Source organism: Camelus dromedarius, chromosome 2 (assembly GCF_036321535.1).
Source record: "Camelus dromedarius isolate mCamDro1 chromosome 2, mCamDro1.pat, whole genome shotgun sequence".
Lineage (NCBI taxonomy): Eukaryota > Metazoa > Chordata > Mammalia > Artiodactyla > Camelidae > Camelus > Camelus dromedarius.
The window spans coordinates 31079604-31093134 of record NC_087437.1 but is presented as its reverse complement, the minus strand read 5'-3'; the positions used below and the strand labels follow the sequence as shown (position 1 = coordinate 31093134).

General features: G+C 43.7%; 1 protein-coding gene across 2 annotated transcripts in view; it reads right to left on the bottom strand.

Annotated features, from left to right (window-relative positions):
* Positions 1 to 13531, bottom strand: part of KCNAB1 (potassium voltage-gated channel subfamily A regulatory beta subunit 1) — a 344012-nt gene that overhangs the window by 308278 nt on the left and 22203 nt on the right. The window contains exon 1 of one of the 2 annotated variants that reach the window (XM_010986450.3): positions 11881 to 12399. The exons of the other annotated variant lie outside the window; for it this stretch is intronic. Coding sequence (XP_010984752.1) covers positions 11881 to 12122 — 242 coding nt within the window. The 5' untranslated portion in view covers positions 12123 to 12399. Of the gene's footprint in view, positions 1 to 11880; positions 12400 to 13531 lie in introns of those variants that run through there. 2 annotated transcript variants of the gene reach the window in all.

Below are 13531 nucleotides of genomic sequence, written 5' to 3'. Positions count from 1 at the left end.
ATTTTTTTCTTGCTATTCTAGCAATCACTCACTCCTTTCCTGTCCCCCTGGATTCTGTGATGTTTCCCCCTTGTACACTCTCACTCTAGGCTTTTGCATGTGCTGTACCCTCCATCTGGAGTACTCCTCCCCCAAAAGCCCTTATGATTGCCCTTTGCACCTCCTTCAGACACTTACTCAAATGCCATCTTCTCAGTGAGGCCTTCCCTGGCTACACTATTTAAAACTTTAATTGTCCCCTGACACATACACTCACCCTCCTTCCATGTTTTGTATTTCTACAGAGGACTTATCCTTCCTGAAATGTTACACACTTGAGTTAATTATCTACTTCACCTCCACTAGAACAAAATCTTCAAGAAAGCAGGGAACTCAGTCTGTGTCCCCAATGCCTGGAACAGTGTATAACACAGGTCAGCACTGATTAATAGTTCTTGAATTAAAGAATGAAATCCGTGCATGTTCAGGAGGAAATTAACTAAATAGTTCAACAAAACAATAGATACTGCACCCAATACAGCAAGGACTGATTAGTGATCATACAAAATAACTGGATAAGAAGAGGGCTACCAATGAATTCTAAAACATGTATTTGTAGATTTGGCTGCTTGAACCTGATCTTCCATCTTTTAAGAGAATGTGTTTTGGGTTACCCAACAATTTGAAGGGGTCATGAGACACAACAGGGAAAATATTAAACCCGTGTAGGCCAGAAACCAAGAACTGGTAAGCACAGAGTCAGAAATGGAAGTTTCTTGGAGAAGAAATGGTTTTGAAGAAGGAACAGAAAGAAGACAGTTGGACTCTGTCCAGTCACTGAGTCTCAACCAGGCTCCCTCGAGCAATGAAAGCCTCCGAGTGGATAAGTGTGATCCTACTGTTGCCACTGCCCACCCCCCTAACACCGCATTGAGTAGGTCAGGGTCTTCCCCAGGAGCTAGGGTGGGGTCAGACTCAAATGAGAAACTCCACAATGACCTGATGGTACTCCCAGGTGCCATCCTGCAATTGCTAATCACCAGCTGTACAGTGCCTTTGTTGCAGGCCATGCTGTTCCTGGAAAAGTCTGATCTATACCAAGAACGAGAAGATCCACTTAGAACTCACAATCACCCACCATCACTAAGTAGAGAGAATCTTCTAGTGTGTTTAGGATGGAGTAGAGTCATCTAGGAATCCCAACAGGAGGGCTGAACTTCCAAACTTGCCCCCATCTTTTGTGAGATGACACCACCTGGGTGTTGTAATGAGATGCTGCCCTACTTATAATGAGATGGGAATGGAAATTGATCGGGAAAAGAGTAAACTGATGAGAGCTGGCCAATGGGATTGATGAAGCGGGGGAGGAAGGCGAGAGCTTGTGGTGGGAATGGGCAGAGAAGGAGAGACCCATGGCTCCGTAATGTGGGCGTGTTAGCACCACATCTGAGGAGAATCGAGGAATACGCACAGAGTGAAGACCTTGAGTGCCTCGTCTGGTCACTATAACCCAGGACCCCAGTACAGATAGGGCGGGACAGAGATACCAGAGAACTTTCTGGAGGAAAGTGCAGTGAAGACTCTGAATGGAGTGAAGTAAATAAGTGAATGAAAAATGAAACGAGATGCATGTCTGAGGAGATGCAAGAATAAGGTGGGCTTATGACATCATGATACCTATGATAGACAGCTTCAAAGGATTCTAACGTCCAAGCCTTAAGGACTCATTTCATATGAGAAAAACGCTGTCCCCAAGTACCACTATCACAAGTGAGGACACTCTGGATGCTTTCAGTAAGAGATAAAGTTAGGAGACTGAGGATGGAGAGGTCCAGTGGAGCAATTCCCGGTGCCTGATAATCCAGTGGACTGTCTGCCAGTGAAGAATGACAGCTTATTCCTTATACTCCCGTTCAATCATTCAGCAAATATTCATTGAGTTCTACACTAGATTCCAGACTCTGGGGATTCGGCAATTAACCATACAGGTAACATCCCTGTCCTCCCGGAGTTCACACTCCAGTGGGAAAGACAGACAATACAGAAACAAATGAGAATGCTAAGAGGAAAAATAGGGGTAAAGGAAGGAGGTGCTAATTTGGAGAATCTTACAGAGAAGTTACAATGAGGATTAGCCACTGGGGAAATTACGCACGGAAATTCCCGGTCTTGTACAATGGTCATCTCAAGAAGCAATTGTAGCTCCTTTTAAAAGCAGTGACCAGCTTCTAAATGCACGTGCTGTCACTGTGTGCTGAGTTAGAGTGCTGTAAAATTTCAAAAGCAGGGTGAATGAGTGACCTGTTACAGACCTTCCAAATGCTAAAGCAAGAACTTAGATACTTAATGAGCTGTACATGCTACACCCACACTCTACAACTGTCAGAGCTTCTATCTCATTCTACCTTAACAACTTAAAAGAAATATCATGGAGGGGAAAATAGACTAAAGACAGTTGGGTCAGAACTCCCTTATCTAAAAATATTCCACATGACCCACCAAAAGCCTGTGTGTCCCTGCTGCTGGGGCCTCCCAGCTACTCCCACCTCTCCCGGTGGGCTCAGCAGGACCTGTGGCCAGAATCCACACTCTTCTGCCCTGCAGCCAGTTTGGAAGAGGCCTCTTTCTTTAGCGGCTGCTTTAGTCTCTTGGGGTGGATCCCTGACCCAGCTTTGTGGGTACCCGACTTTGGCGCAGGACAGTCCGAGGTAACAGCATGCTTGGCCCTCCCTGCCCTCCCACTCTGAGAGTCAGTGCAGGGGCCCTCACTCAGGTCCTGCTAATTCTCAGCAGCCCCACGCCACCAACCTCCGAAAGCGCGCGCCCCTCCGCGGATGTGCTGAGCAAATGAACATAGACGACCGAATTTATGTGGGTCAATTAGGTCCGTATGTCTTTGAGATCCACCTCAGTGTGGACCTAAAGTTCAAGATGAAGACGTGGTAGCCTTGTTGCAGAGCTGTGGAAGAAGCAGACCTTGACGCAGAATTGGTAGCAGTAGCCAGGAGGCCTTTAGGACAAGCTTAGCAATTGTGTTGGCACCACAGCGCCACCTCCCAACCCAAAGCAGTCATTGCAGTTAGTTACTGATCTTTTTCCCACTGGCCTCCTCCCTGTGCTGAAACTACCCCAGCCTATTCCAGGTTGAAGGAAACAAAAAACCCTTGACAACGAACTATAATATGTGATCCTGAACTAGATCCAGTACTAGCGGAGTAAAAAAATTCCTATAAAAGCCACTATTGTGTGGGCTGACAAAATTGGAACACAGGTGGTAGATTAGATAAAAAACGATTTACATTTAACTGAAGTTGGTAATTGCCCCGGGGGGGGGGGGGGTGAGAGAATATCCTTAGTCTTAGGCGGTACTGAAGGGTAGAGGGCCATGATGTACGTAAATTACTCTCAAAGGCTTGGAAAAATAAATTGGAGGTGGGGGGAGAGGATGCAGGAAGCAAGGAGGTAAAGTCATGAGTAGAGGTTAAGGCAGATGGGGCAAAATGTTAACACTATGTTAAAGAATAAACTGCCTACAGATATTATACGTATTATTCTTGCAGCTTTTCTGTCAATTTGAAATTATTTTCCAACAAAAAGTTTTTTTTAATACTATGATTTTAAGACTAGATAGGCTGTCTAAAAATAGCTCCTCTGCTACCTGAACTTCCACCAGTAGAGGTCTGTTTCTTTGTATATGACATGCTTTACAGATACACCAGGACCCCATCTTCAATTGGGATAGCTTTGCTTTCACCTGTTTGGAGTGTTCTTCTGCATCATAATTGTTTGAAATACACTGTCCTAGAATTTATCTCCATCTAAACATTGGCACACATCACAAAATGTGTAACTGTAATCTGAGGGAGCATCAGTGGGTAACTAGCTAAGGGCCAGCGAAGGAATCACTGGATGAGAGGCTGAAGTGCTAAAGGCATGGCGAGGTGTCCCATGATAAGTGAAAACGAGACCTGGGTACAGAGGAGGAAGTGCACCATCATTCAGTAACCTCCTGATTTGCTGCTGAGCCAGACCTGCAGGGTCATGGGGCTAAGAACTTCCATGGGTTCTGAGCCAGCCAGACAATTCTGACAACACACTCCTTCCAGATTCACTACAACTGCTTCATCTTAACTGTACAGCAAGGTACCTGTGCCTGAGATGGGGCAAAAGCTATCAACAGAACACTCTTTGAAGGAAGGCCAAGGGGGTCACATGTCTGCCTTGCTTTTCTCCACCAGCCAACTGCAGAGGCCTGTGGTGTGATTCAAAATTCCTTGTTCTTGGAAACTCCCAGACATAGAAAATTTGCTCCATCAAATATCTAACTGTTAGAGGATCAGGGCTTCTCAGAATCCCAAGAGTATGCTGGCCATATATGACTTCTTATTTTTCCTCACTATAAAAAATTTCCCATTGTTGCACCAAAAGAGATGCTTCTTATTGTTCACGATCAGGGGAAATATACAGATTCAAACTTAAGCTCTGGTCTAAGATGGTCTGGATAAAGTTTAAAGATTTCTGCTTTCTGTGGTTCAGGGAGCTGAATGAAGTGCTTCATTTTCTTTATGGAATAGCGCATCCTAGTGGTACTCACAGGCACTGCAGAGAAATTTTGGAAGGGGTGTGGGGGTTTTTTTTGTTTGTTTTTTGTTTTGGGGTTTTTTCCTTGAGTAAAAACACATTCGATCTATAGTTGTTCCTTAGTCAGAAAAACCATGTCTCAAAATGCTTATTTTCTTTTATATGAAACAGCTGTCAACAATTCTATATGAGAAAAGGCGGGTTCATATAACTCAGTGTTTGCGAACCCTGAATTTCCAATGTTTTCATTATGTTTGAAGAAAGTGTTCAAATAAAATAAAGCAACTTTCCCTCTAGAAAACCACAAGTGGAAATTTCAAGACAAAATGAAAATAGTATTTCAAATCCAAGGGGTACTCATCTCTCACTCTTGCTTAAATTTTAAAGCATTTTGTATCTAAACCGACACTTCTAAAACACACTTGTTTTAGAACTTCTGTTCCATTTAATAAGAAATAAACACTCTGCCCTATTCTGAATAAGCCCCTTTCACTAAGCCTTCCAGGCCCTTCCCCAGCAGCCTATTCAGGTTTCAAGTAATCACACAGACTCTGAGCCTGGACCATCTCCTCGTGGGCAACGTTCCTCCAGAAATGCTGATGCCCGGAGAGCCACAGCCAGAGGACTCAGCAAATTAGCACAGGACCCGCGACCGACCAAAATGAGGCCAGTCTAAAATAAATCAGGTAGGCTTTTTTTTTTTTTTTAAAATGTGGAAAATACAACCCCCTGCACAGGTAGCATTTCTTCCTAGGCTTTTGATTTTCACGGTCATGGCCATAGCTACTTTTCAAGCAGATCTGAGTGTGCCAAGCGTTCCATGAAGAAAGTAGGTCGGGGAGTACGTGGTGAAAGGGGGCTGGCGGAGCCTGGGAGGAAGATGGTGAGTTCAGTTTAGGAACAAAAATAACTGTCAACTTCCACGCTGTGACGTGGACATTATGAACAGCAGAAAAGGCAAGGGGGGTAGTCTTTCCTCAGGGCCCACTCTGTGCCCCTTTACATGAGAAGTATTATCCTGTGAGGAGGAGCTTACGGGTATTTTCCTTTTATAGATAAGGAATCAGAGGATCAGAGAAAGGGGTGGTGCGGGGAGAAGCTGGTCTTCAAATCCTCCAGCCAGGACACCACATTCTCACGATCATAGGACCCAGGGAAAGATTTTTCAGAGTGAAAACTAGAATCTTTAGAATCTGCATTTAGAGATCGATGAAAACTATCAGTTAATGAATGTTTTCAAATGTCTTTGTGACAAGCTGGTAGGTGAGGAGGGTTTCTGTCTAGCTTTCCCGCCCTCTTCTTCAGGCCCCCCTCCCTGACCCTGCACAGCCCAGCAGCGCTGTGTGGTGCCTGGACACCCAAGCTTTCCCCTTGATCGAGTCTAGAATCTTCCCTTCCTGTCTCCTGTTTTCAGGTCAGGGCTGGCCAATGCCCTGTTCCCTTCTTGGTCTGCTGCCTTTTGGCTTAGCTTACCCAGTCCCATTTTAGCAGGAGAACTGATGCCTCCAGCTGAAGGAATTCCCAGGCTCTATGGCCAGCAGATGGGAGGGTATGGAAGGTACCAGTGGGAGTTTTAGTCCTTTTAATTTCTCTCCAACTCAAATATTTCTATTGTAGACACAATGCTAGGCACTGGAAATACACAGATTGATAAAAGATGATTTTTATCTTTATATTACACCATTTGGAGAATAGTTTATTCCAATGCTTCATGAGGCCATTTTGATTAAGTAGGAGGCCATGTGTGAAGTGAAAAGGAAAAAAATGATTTCTCAATAGATTCTAAGGATATATTCTGATAGGAGAAGCAAAAAATGTATATAAGCAAGTGAGAAAAGGAGTGTGATATGCTCAGAACTATGCAAGATTCAATCTATAGGTGTTTATTTTCTGCCTCTCTCTCTTTTTTAGCTACATCACCGCACGCTTTTTCTTGCAACCTCTGAAAGATGCCTAAATGATGGATTCCTAGGATTGATTAAGAAGGAGGTGAAGCAAACAAACTTGGTTTGTTAGGCTCCCAATCTGGCAGGCAGTAGGCTAAGCACTTCATTTAATTCTCACAACACTGTCGTGAGGTAAGTTGAACTAAGCCCATTTTACAGATGAGGAAACTGAGACTCAGCAAGGTTAAGTAACACACTGTATCTAAGATGCAGGAGAAAATATGGGGCTAGAGCACTATTTGTAGGGGAAGGGGGTGTTCCTGCTTGTCTCTGGGGTCTTTCTGTTCCACAACTTCTGAAAATTTTCCCAAAGAAGCAATACACACCAAGTGCAGAGCATGGGGGGACCACAAAACAGTATAAGCTCTAGTTGTTCTCCTCGAAGTGACAACAGCATACTTTTGAAAGTAAGATACACATACACACACACACACACAAACAACCCAAACTATATGGGACAAAGACAGGTCATGCTGTGAGTGATAATGGAGAGCCTGTGGGTTGGATTTGCTTCAGCAACAGAGACATGTAAGAATGTTCTACATGGACAAAGTAATGAGTGAGACTCAGTGCTTCAAGACAGGGATGGAAGGTCAGTGTGCCAAGAAGTAGGACTGAAGCAGATTGCAGAGCAGGAAGAGCAGTGCCTGGGAGAGGGGACTAGAGCAGGCTGGTGAGTGTGACTGGGCCACAGCACCCCCAGGAGGCAGTGCATGGGGTGTGTGATGTGCGTGGTATGTATGGGGGGGGGGGTATGAGGTATGTGCGTGGTATGTGTGGGGTGCGTGTGTGTTGTGTGGGGGTTGTCTGTACAGATGTGTTGGCATGGGGTGGGATGGGGTGGGAAGGCTGGGAAAAATGCTGATTGGGTAGAGAAAGCACTGGGACCCAAAGGACAAGGGTTCTAGCCCCCGGTTTGTTGCTGGCTAGACAAGCAGCTTCAGGCTGGTCACCCAGTATCTCTAAGCCTTGATTTTTTTCAGCTGTAAAGCAGGAATTGGAGCAGCTTATCTCGGAGGTCTTCCCACATCATTAATTCCAAAACTTCCCCCTCCCTTTTCTTATTTGCCCTCTCCCACCTTCAGATCGTGGTTGTTAGAAAATTTATCTTTGTTTGGCAAATAGCATAATTTTTTTTTAAATTTGGGAAATAACTGTTTTATTCCATTGCCCTGGACAAGCCCTGTCATTATAAAGTAGCAGAATCTGTGTCATTATTGGAGAATGTTTTAATTGTAAATAATTTCAAACTAATCAATGCAGTTTCTATTAAACCAATGTCACTTCTACTACAGCCACTTGCTTTTGCTGAATTGTTATTTGATATGATGCCCTTGTTAATATTAATGAGAAAGAGCCCTAGCAATCTCACTGCTGTGCTTACTACAAGGATATTTCTGAGGACGTTATTCATGACACAAAGAAGGACCACGAGAGCTTTCTCTGTGATCTCCAGATCAGAAAGAAGTGTTCTACCATTGAGCAGCCAGCTCATGCCCACCTCAAGGACCCCGGGACTGCTGTGAAGAGCTCTGGTGCAGCGGGGAAGCGCGGAGCCAAATCCAAGCCCCAGTGCACGGCTCCCCCGTGCCATGCTCGCTTACCCCAGGCTGCCTTCCCTTCCTGCTCCTAACCCTTCTTGGCCTCATCTTTTCTTCTTTTTAATTTATTTGTATCTTTCTGAATGATATGCAGTTAGGTACCTTAAATACCTCTGGAAACAAGGAGGTTTAAAAATAAACACAAAGAAATAAATAACCCATACAAGTGAAAATTTTGTTTTCTAGACCAGGGGTCAGCAAACTATGCCTGCTGGCCAAATCTGGCCTGCCACTTGTTTTTGTATGGTTCACAAGATAAGATTGTCTTATATATGTTTTAATGGTTTGGGAGAGAAAAAAAAAGGTGGATTTGTGGGTTGAGAAAATTATATGAAACTCAAATTTCAGCATCCGTAAATAAAGTGTAACTGGAACATGGCCACACCCGCTCCTTTGCTTACTGTTCACGGCTACTTGCACCTACAAGGGCAGGCTTCCGTGGGTCGGACAAAGGCAGATGTGGTCCAGGAGCTTAAAATACTTAATACCTGGCCTTTTACAGGAAACATTTGCTGTCCCCTGGATTAGACCTTCATTTTACATCCGTTTGAGTTCCTCCTGGCTTGTGTGAGAATTACAAAACTGCTTCAAAGCTGGGTGTTTACTGCATCTTTACTCAATCTAGATATTTTGTGCTCTATCCACAAAACTACTTCACAGTATAGTTTTATCTTGACCCAAGCTCAGGTTCACTGTCCGGCTCAGAGTTCAGTGCTTTGTAACAGAGATAGCCTCTTAGAAATGACTGAAGGACCCTCTTGGGTGACTATTTTATAGACACTAATAAAATGAATTCACAAAAAACTTCTATTTTTGCTGAAAATTCTAAGCCAACAGAAGGATCGACACAGCGACTTGGCACTTTTTACACCACATTCAAACAATTTCCTCTGGTTTCTTTTTGGTTGATACACGTGTTTGCATATTTACTGATTTTTTTTCCTCCCCTGGTCACCCTTAGTTAGAAATATAACCAAGTCTCCATGGAAACACAACATAATGCTCTCTCACAGATGATCGAGGGACCCAAGCAGCTGGTATTGGGCTGAAGGCTGCAATGGCATCTGACCAAATTAGGAAGAGAAAACAGCTTACCCGGCTCTTCCAGACCTCTCAGAATTCTAAGCTCAGCATGGAAACCTGCACAGATTGTGAGTTACTGCAGATTTTTAATTCTTTCTTTTCTTTCTGAGAATACTCTTATCTGTTTGTAGGTCTCAGCTATAGACTTTCATCCCCTGCCCCCAGGATGATTGCCAAGGCTCTCCAGAATAAGCAGGAAGACACAGAATAAGCTCACCTTAGTGAGCACCTACTGTTCGTTAGGCACTTACATGTCGCAGTTGGCCCCGTGTCACACGGTTTGTAAACTAGAAGGGCTGGGATTTGAACTCTGGTCTGATTAACAGCAAAGCCCATCTCTTTCCACTACTTATGAAATCATACCCTTCAGAAAGAAGGAAATGGAAAAGACAGGTTGAACGAGATCTTCTGACATAGCCATGGTCTCTGTGGAGAGGTGGAAATCAAGATAAAAAGAACACAGACGTCTCCTTCTCACCTAACCCCAGCTGAGTTTACAAGAAGTCAAGGTCAGAAGCCGGGCTGGGGAGGAACCGAGAGAACCTGGATTCTCTTCCCTAAAAATCCCTCCCTAATGCTAAAGGAGGATATTTTAAATAAGGATAATTAGTAAGTGTCTTGAAAAGAGAATAAAGCACTACGGACATTCAGAGGAAGGAGGTGTGCTTCAGGCTGGGCAGAGGGGTAACGGACATACGTATTGGGAAGAGGGGGCAAAACATGGCAAGCTCACCGTAACTCAAAGCCTAGGCTCTTTTCTGGGGCCAATTATCTATTTAACTGTACTTTTCTCTCCTCATATTCTGATCTGGGAACAGTGGTCTCTGAAGCCCCATTTCTTACTAGTATGACCGAATGGCACGTGCAGTTGCCAAAGAGCCTGTCTCTGTGAGCAGGACCTGCCAGCCTTGCTCTCCAGGGCGTCTTGAAGAGTCACCTCTGAACTGTGCTCTAAGACCGTGCAGTGGATGGGCTCTGCAGGGGGCCTGGGGAACCAAGCTGGGATGGCTGCTCCCCTCAGGCAGGTGGACGCCAAGCCCCCAACTTCAGTTAGGACACCTCTGCTCTTCTCTGTTTCAAGAAAGTATTCCTTTGCTTCATAACCATCATAACCACTTAGAAAACATTGTCCTAGAACATATTTTGTCTCATCATTGGCACACATCACAAAATATGTAATTGGTATTTAAACCAGGGCTTTGAAAGAGGCATGCCCTCTGAAGTTTTATAAAGAGTTCACAGTGAGACCAACCATCGTGGGACAAAGATACAAAGGCAGATCATACGGTAAAAAACGAAACAGTCCATCCTCACCTGACCTATATTCCAACCACTGTCACCACTGAGGGTCAAGGAAAGCATGGAGAAGAGAGGGAGAGAACTTGGAGAGGCAGAGAGGCGGCAGCTCGCTCTAGCGAGGACAGAGCAGGAAAGATGGGTGAGGAATGACGGCATCTCCTGCTCCATCCCAGTGTGTGGGGCCAGGGGCTCTCTTGGAAAGGCTGCTGGATGCTTCCTAGGCTCCACTTCTAAAGCATGATGGAGTGGGCTGTCCTATGTTTATACACCCTGCAAACCTAGAAGAGGTCCTTCCTCTCCCACACGAGCCCTTTATTGCATAAAGAATCTGTGTGAGATACTTTGCTCTCCAGAGAGGAGCCATCTCATTGAAAATTGCTTTATTAATCAAATTGGCTGATAACTAGAGCAGTAGCTATTACATTAAAATAGACCTTTAGATTATGGAAAAATAAAATCATTTAGGGACATCTTGTCCACACCAAAACAATCTTATTCTGTGAACCAGACATTCTGACGTGAGCTAAGACAGCTCTTTATAAATGTTAAGGTTTCCTGTTTTTCAGTTTGGGGTTTGTTTTGTTCGCTCTGTTTTCAGTTTTCAGCATCCTTGTCCTTCTGAATGGCTTTTGCTCAGCCTCCTGGATGCTTAAAACTTCAGGCATTTGTCAAGGAAGTATTTGTGCAGGCGCTGCTGGGTGATCTGGCTAAGCACAGACACACAGAGGTTTGAACAATACCTGCTCTGAAAAAGAGTGATACTTCTCATCTCAGAGCAATTTTAAAAGATTATACCTCCAACCCCATACCAGGAAAAAGTTTCTCCTTTTCGTTAATCTTTTACAGAATAAATGATGGTGTTGGAAGGTTAGAGAACAACCAGTAATTTATCTTGGGCTACACTGATAAAAAGTGCTGTCATTTTAAGAAGAACTTGCTCAGTTTCAGGAACTCTTTTATTAGCTATTAGCACGACCGCATGATTCAGGCTGAAAAGAAAATAACAGCCTTGAAGCCCAGGCAGCATTAAAAAAAATTCTATTCTTAATTTATAAATTCCCTTACGAAGAATAGAGCCCCCATTCTTCATCATGACCTGCTAAATACTTTTGCTTAAGTATCAAGCCAAAGACATTTCTACTGGCACCCGGTTAGGAACTTCCACAGGTGAACTTGTCTAGCACCATGTAATCTTTGAAGCAAAGAGAAAGTAGACAATTTAAAGCTTGGAAAAAGAAGGGAGCCCAAGAAGAGGGCTCACGGCACTCATTTTTCTTTTCCCGTTTCTCTGCAGTGTTTGTTTTGCTCTTCCAAACCCTCTTTCTTTAATAACAACCATCTTTGACTACAGCACAGTGCCCTGGTTGGATGCCATTACAACCAGCAAGTACCTGTAAGCCATGCCCGTCTCTGCCCTGGTGGTTTCCTGCAACGAAATTCCATGGACATGTAAAAACTTCTCCAGATATTTCCGTTCCGTAGCTCCACTGGGCCTAACAGGCCAGCAGGCTGTCTGAGGAGGAGGCTTGGTTACAGCTAGGTGCCGTCTACATTTCAGAGCCGATTCACTGGATTTGGGCAGACCCAGCTTGGGGCTGGGGATGTCTGCACAGGCAGGTTTATACAGATGCATGCTTCAAAAACCCAAGGAAGCCGAGCGAATTTCACAGTACTTAGCTCTGAGACTGGCTGTATCTTGCTCTGATTATCTTGGGTTATCTGGCTTTGGTATGTCCCTAAGAAGGATCAGCTTGTTTTCCTTAGATGTCCTTTATTGCTTTTGTATGCAAGGAAGCTTGTGAGTTCCTGGCAGAACTGCTGGTTACAAGTCCCTGCCGAAGCTTGTGCAGAAAGAAGCCTGACAAAGGCCAATCATATTTCTTTTCCCTATAAAGTTTGCAAAGTTGAACTTAAGCAACCTCGTATTGGCCCTGGGGGAAAAAAAATATGTGCACCCTTCCCCATGTCTTTCTATTTAGGTAAAAGGAAATATTTTGGTGGGCTATGGGCCAAATGTTCTGTTCTCATAAGGACCATAAGGCCTTAGGGATGATTCATAAGTGTGTAATGAGACCTCTCCAAATCATCGAATATTTCATAATCAAATAATGTATTATATTAGTGACATGGTTCATTTGGGTGGAAGGCCAACCTTTTTCTTTTTCAGATGCTGTAGTCAAATCGTAGGAACTATCAATAAGATGGCTGTAAAAAGCAAAGGACCCACACAAACACGCCCAGCTGATTTTTGACAAGGATGCAAGAGCAGTTCAACAGGACTGGCTTTTCCATCAACAGTGCTGGAGCAACTGGGCATGTATGAGCAGAAACAAAGTAACTCAGCAAATGAACCCCTGACATAAACCTCATATTGTTAACTCAGATCGGATCACAGACTTAAATGTAAAATGCAAAACTATAAAACTTCCAAGTAAAAACTTAGGAGAGAACTTTCAGGACCTAGGGCTAAGAGAAGAATTCTTAGACTTAATGCCAAAAACATAATCCATAAAAGGAAAAATGTGTAAGTTGAATCTCATCAACATTCAGAACTCCTGCTCTATGAAAGACCCTGTAAAGCAAATGAAAAAAAACAAATTACAGATTGAGAGAAATCGGTCTTTCACATCACATATCTGACAAAGAACTTACATCCAGAACATATTTAAAAACTCAAACTCAAAACTCACCAATAAAAGCATAAACTGTCCAATGAGCAAATGGAAAGAAGATATGAAAGACTTTTCATGAAGAGGAACAACAAATAAGCACATGAAAAGGTGTTTAATCATCAGCCATCAGGGAAAATGCAAACCAAATCCACAATGAGCTGTCACTACACACCTACCAGAATAGCTAAAATCAAAGTGGTAATAACACTAAATGCTGGCAGGGATTCAGAGAAATTGGATCACTCTTAAATTGCTGCTAGGAATATAAAATGGTGCCACCACTTTGAAAAGAGTATGGCAGTTTCTTATAAAACTAAACACATCAAACTTACCCTATGACACAGCAATTTACTCTTGGGTATTTATCCCA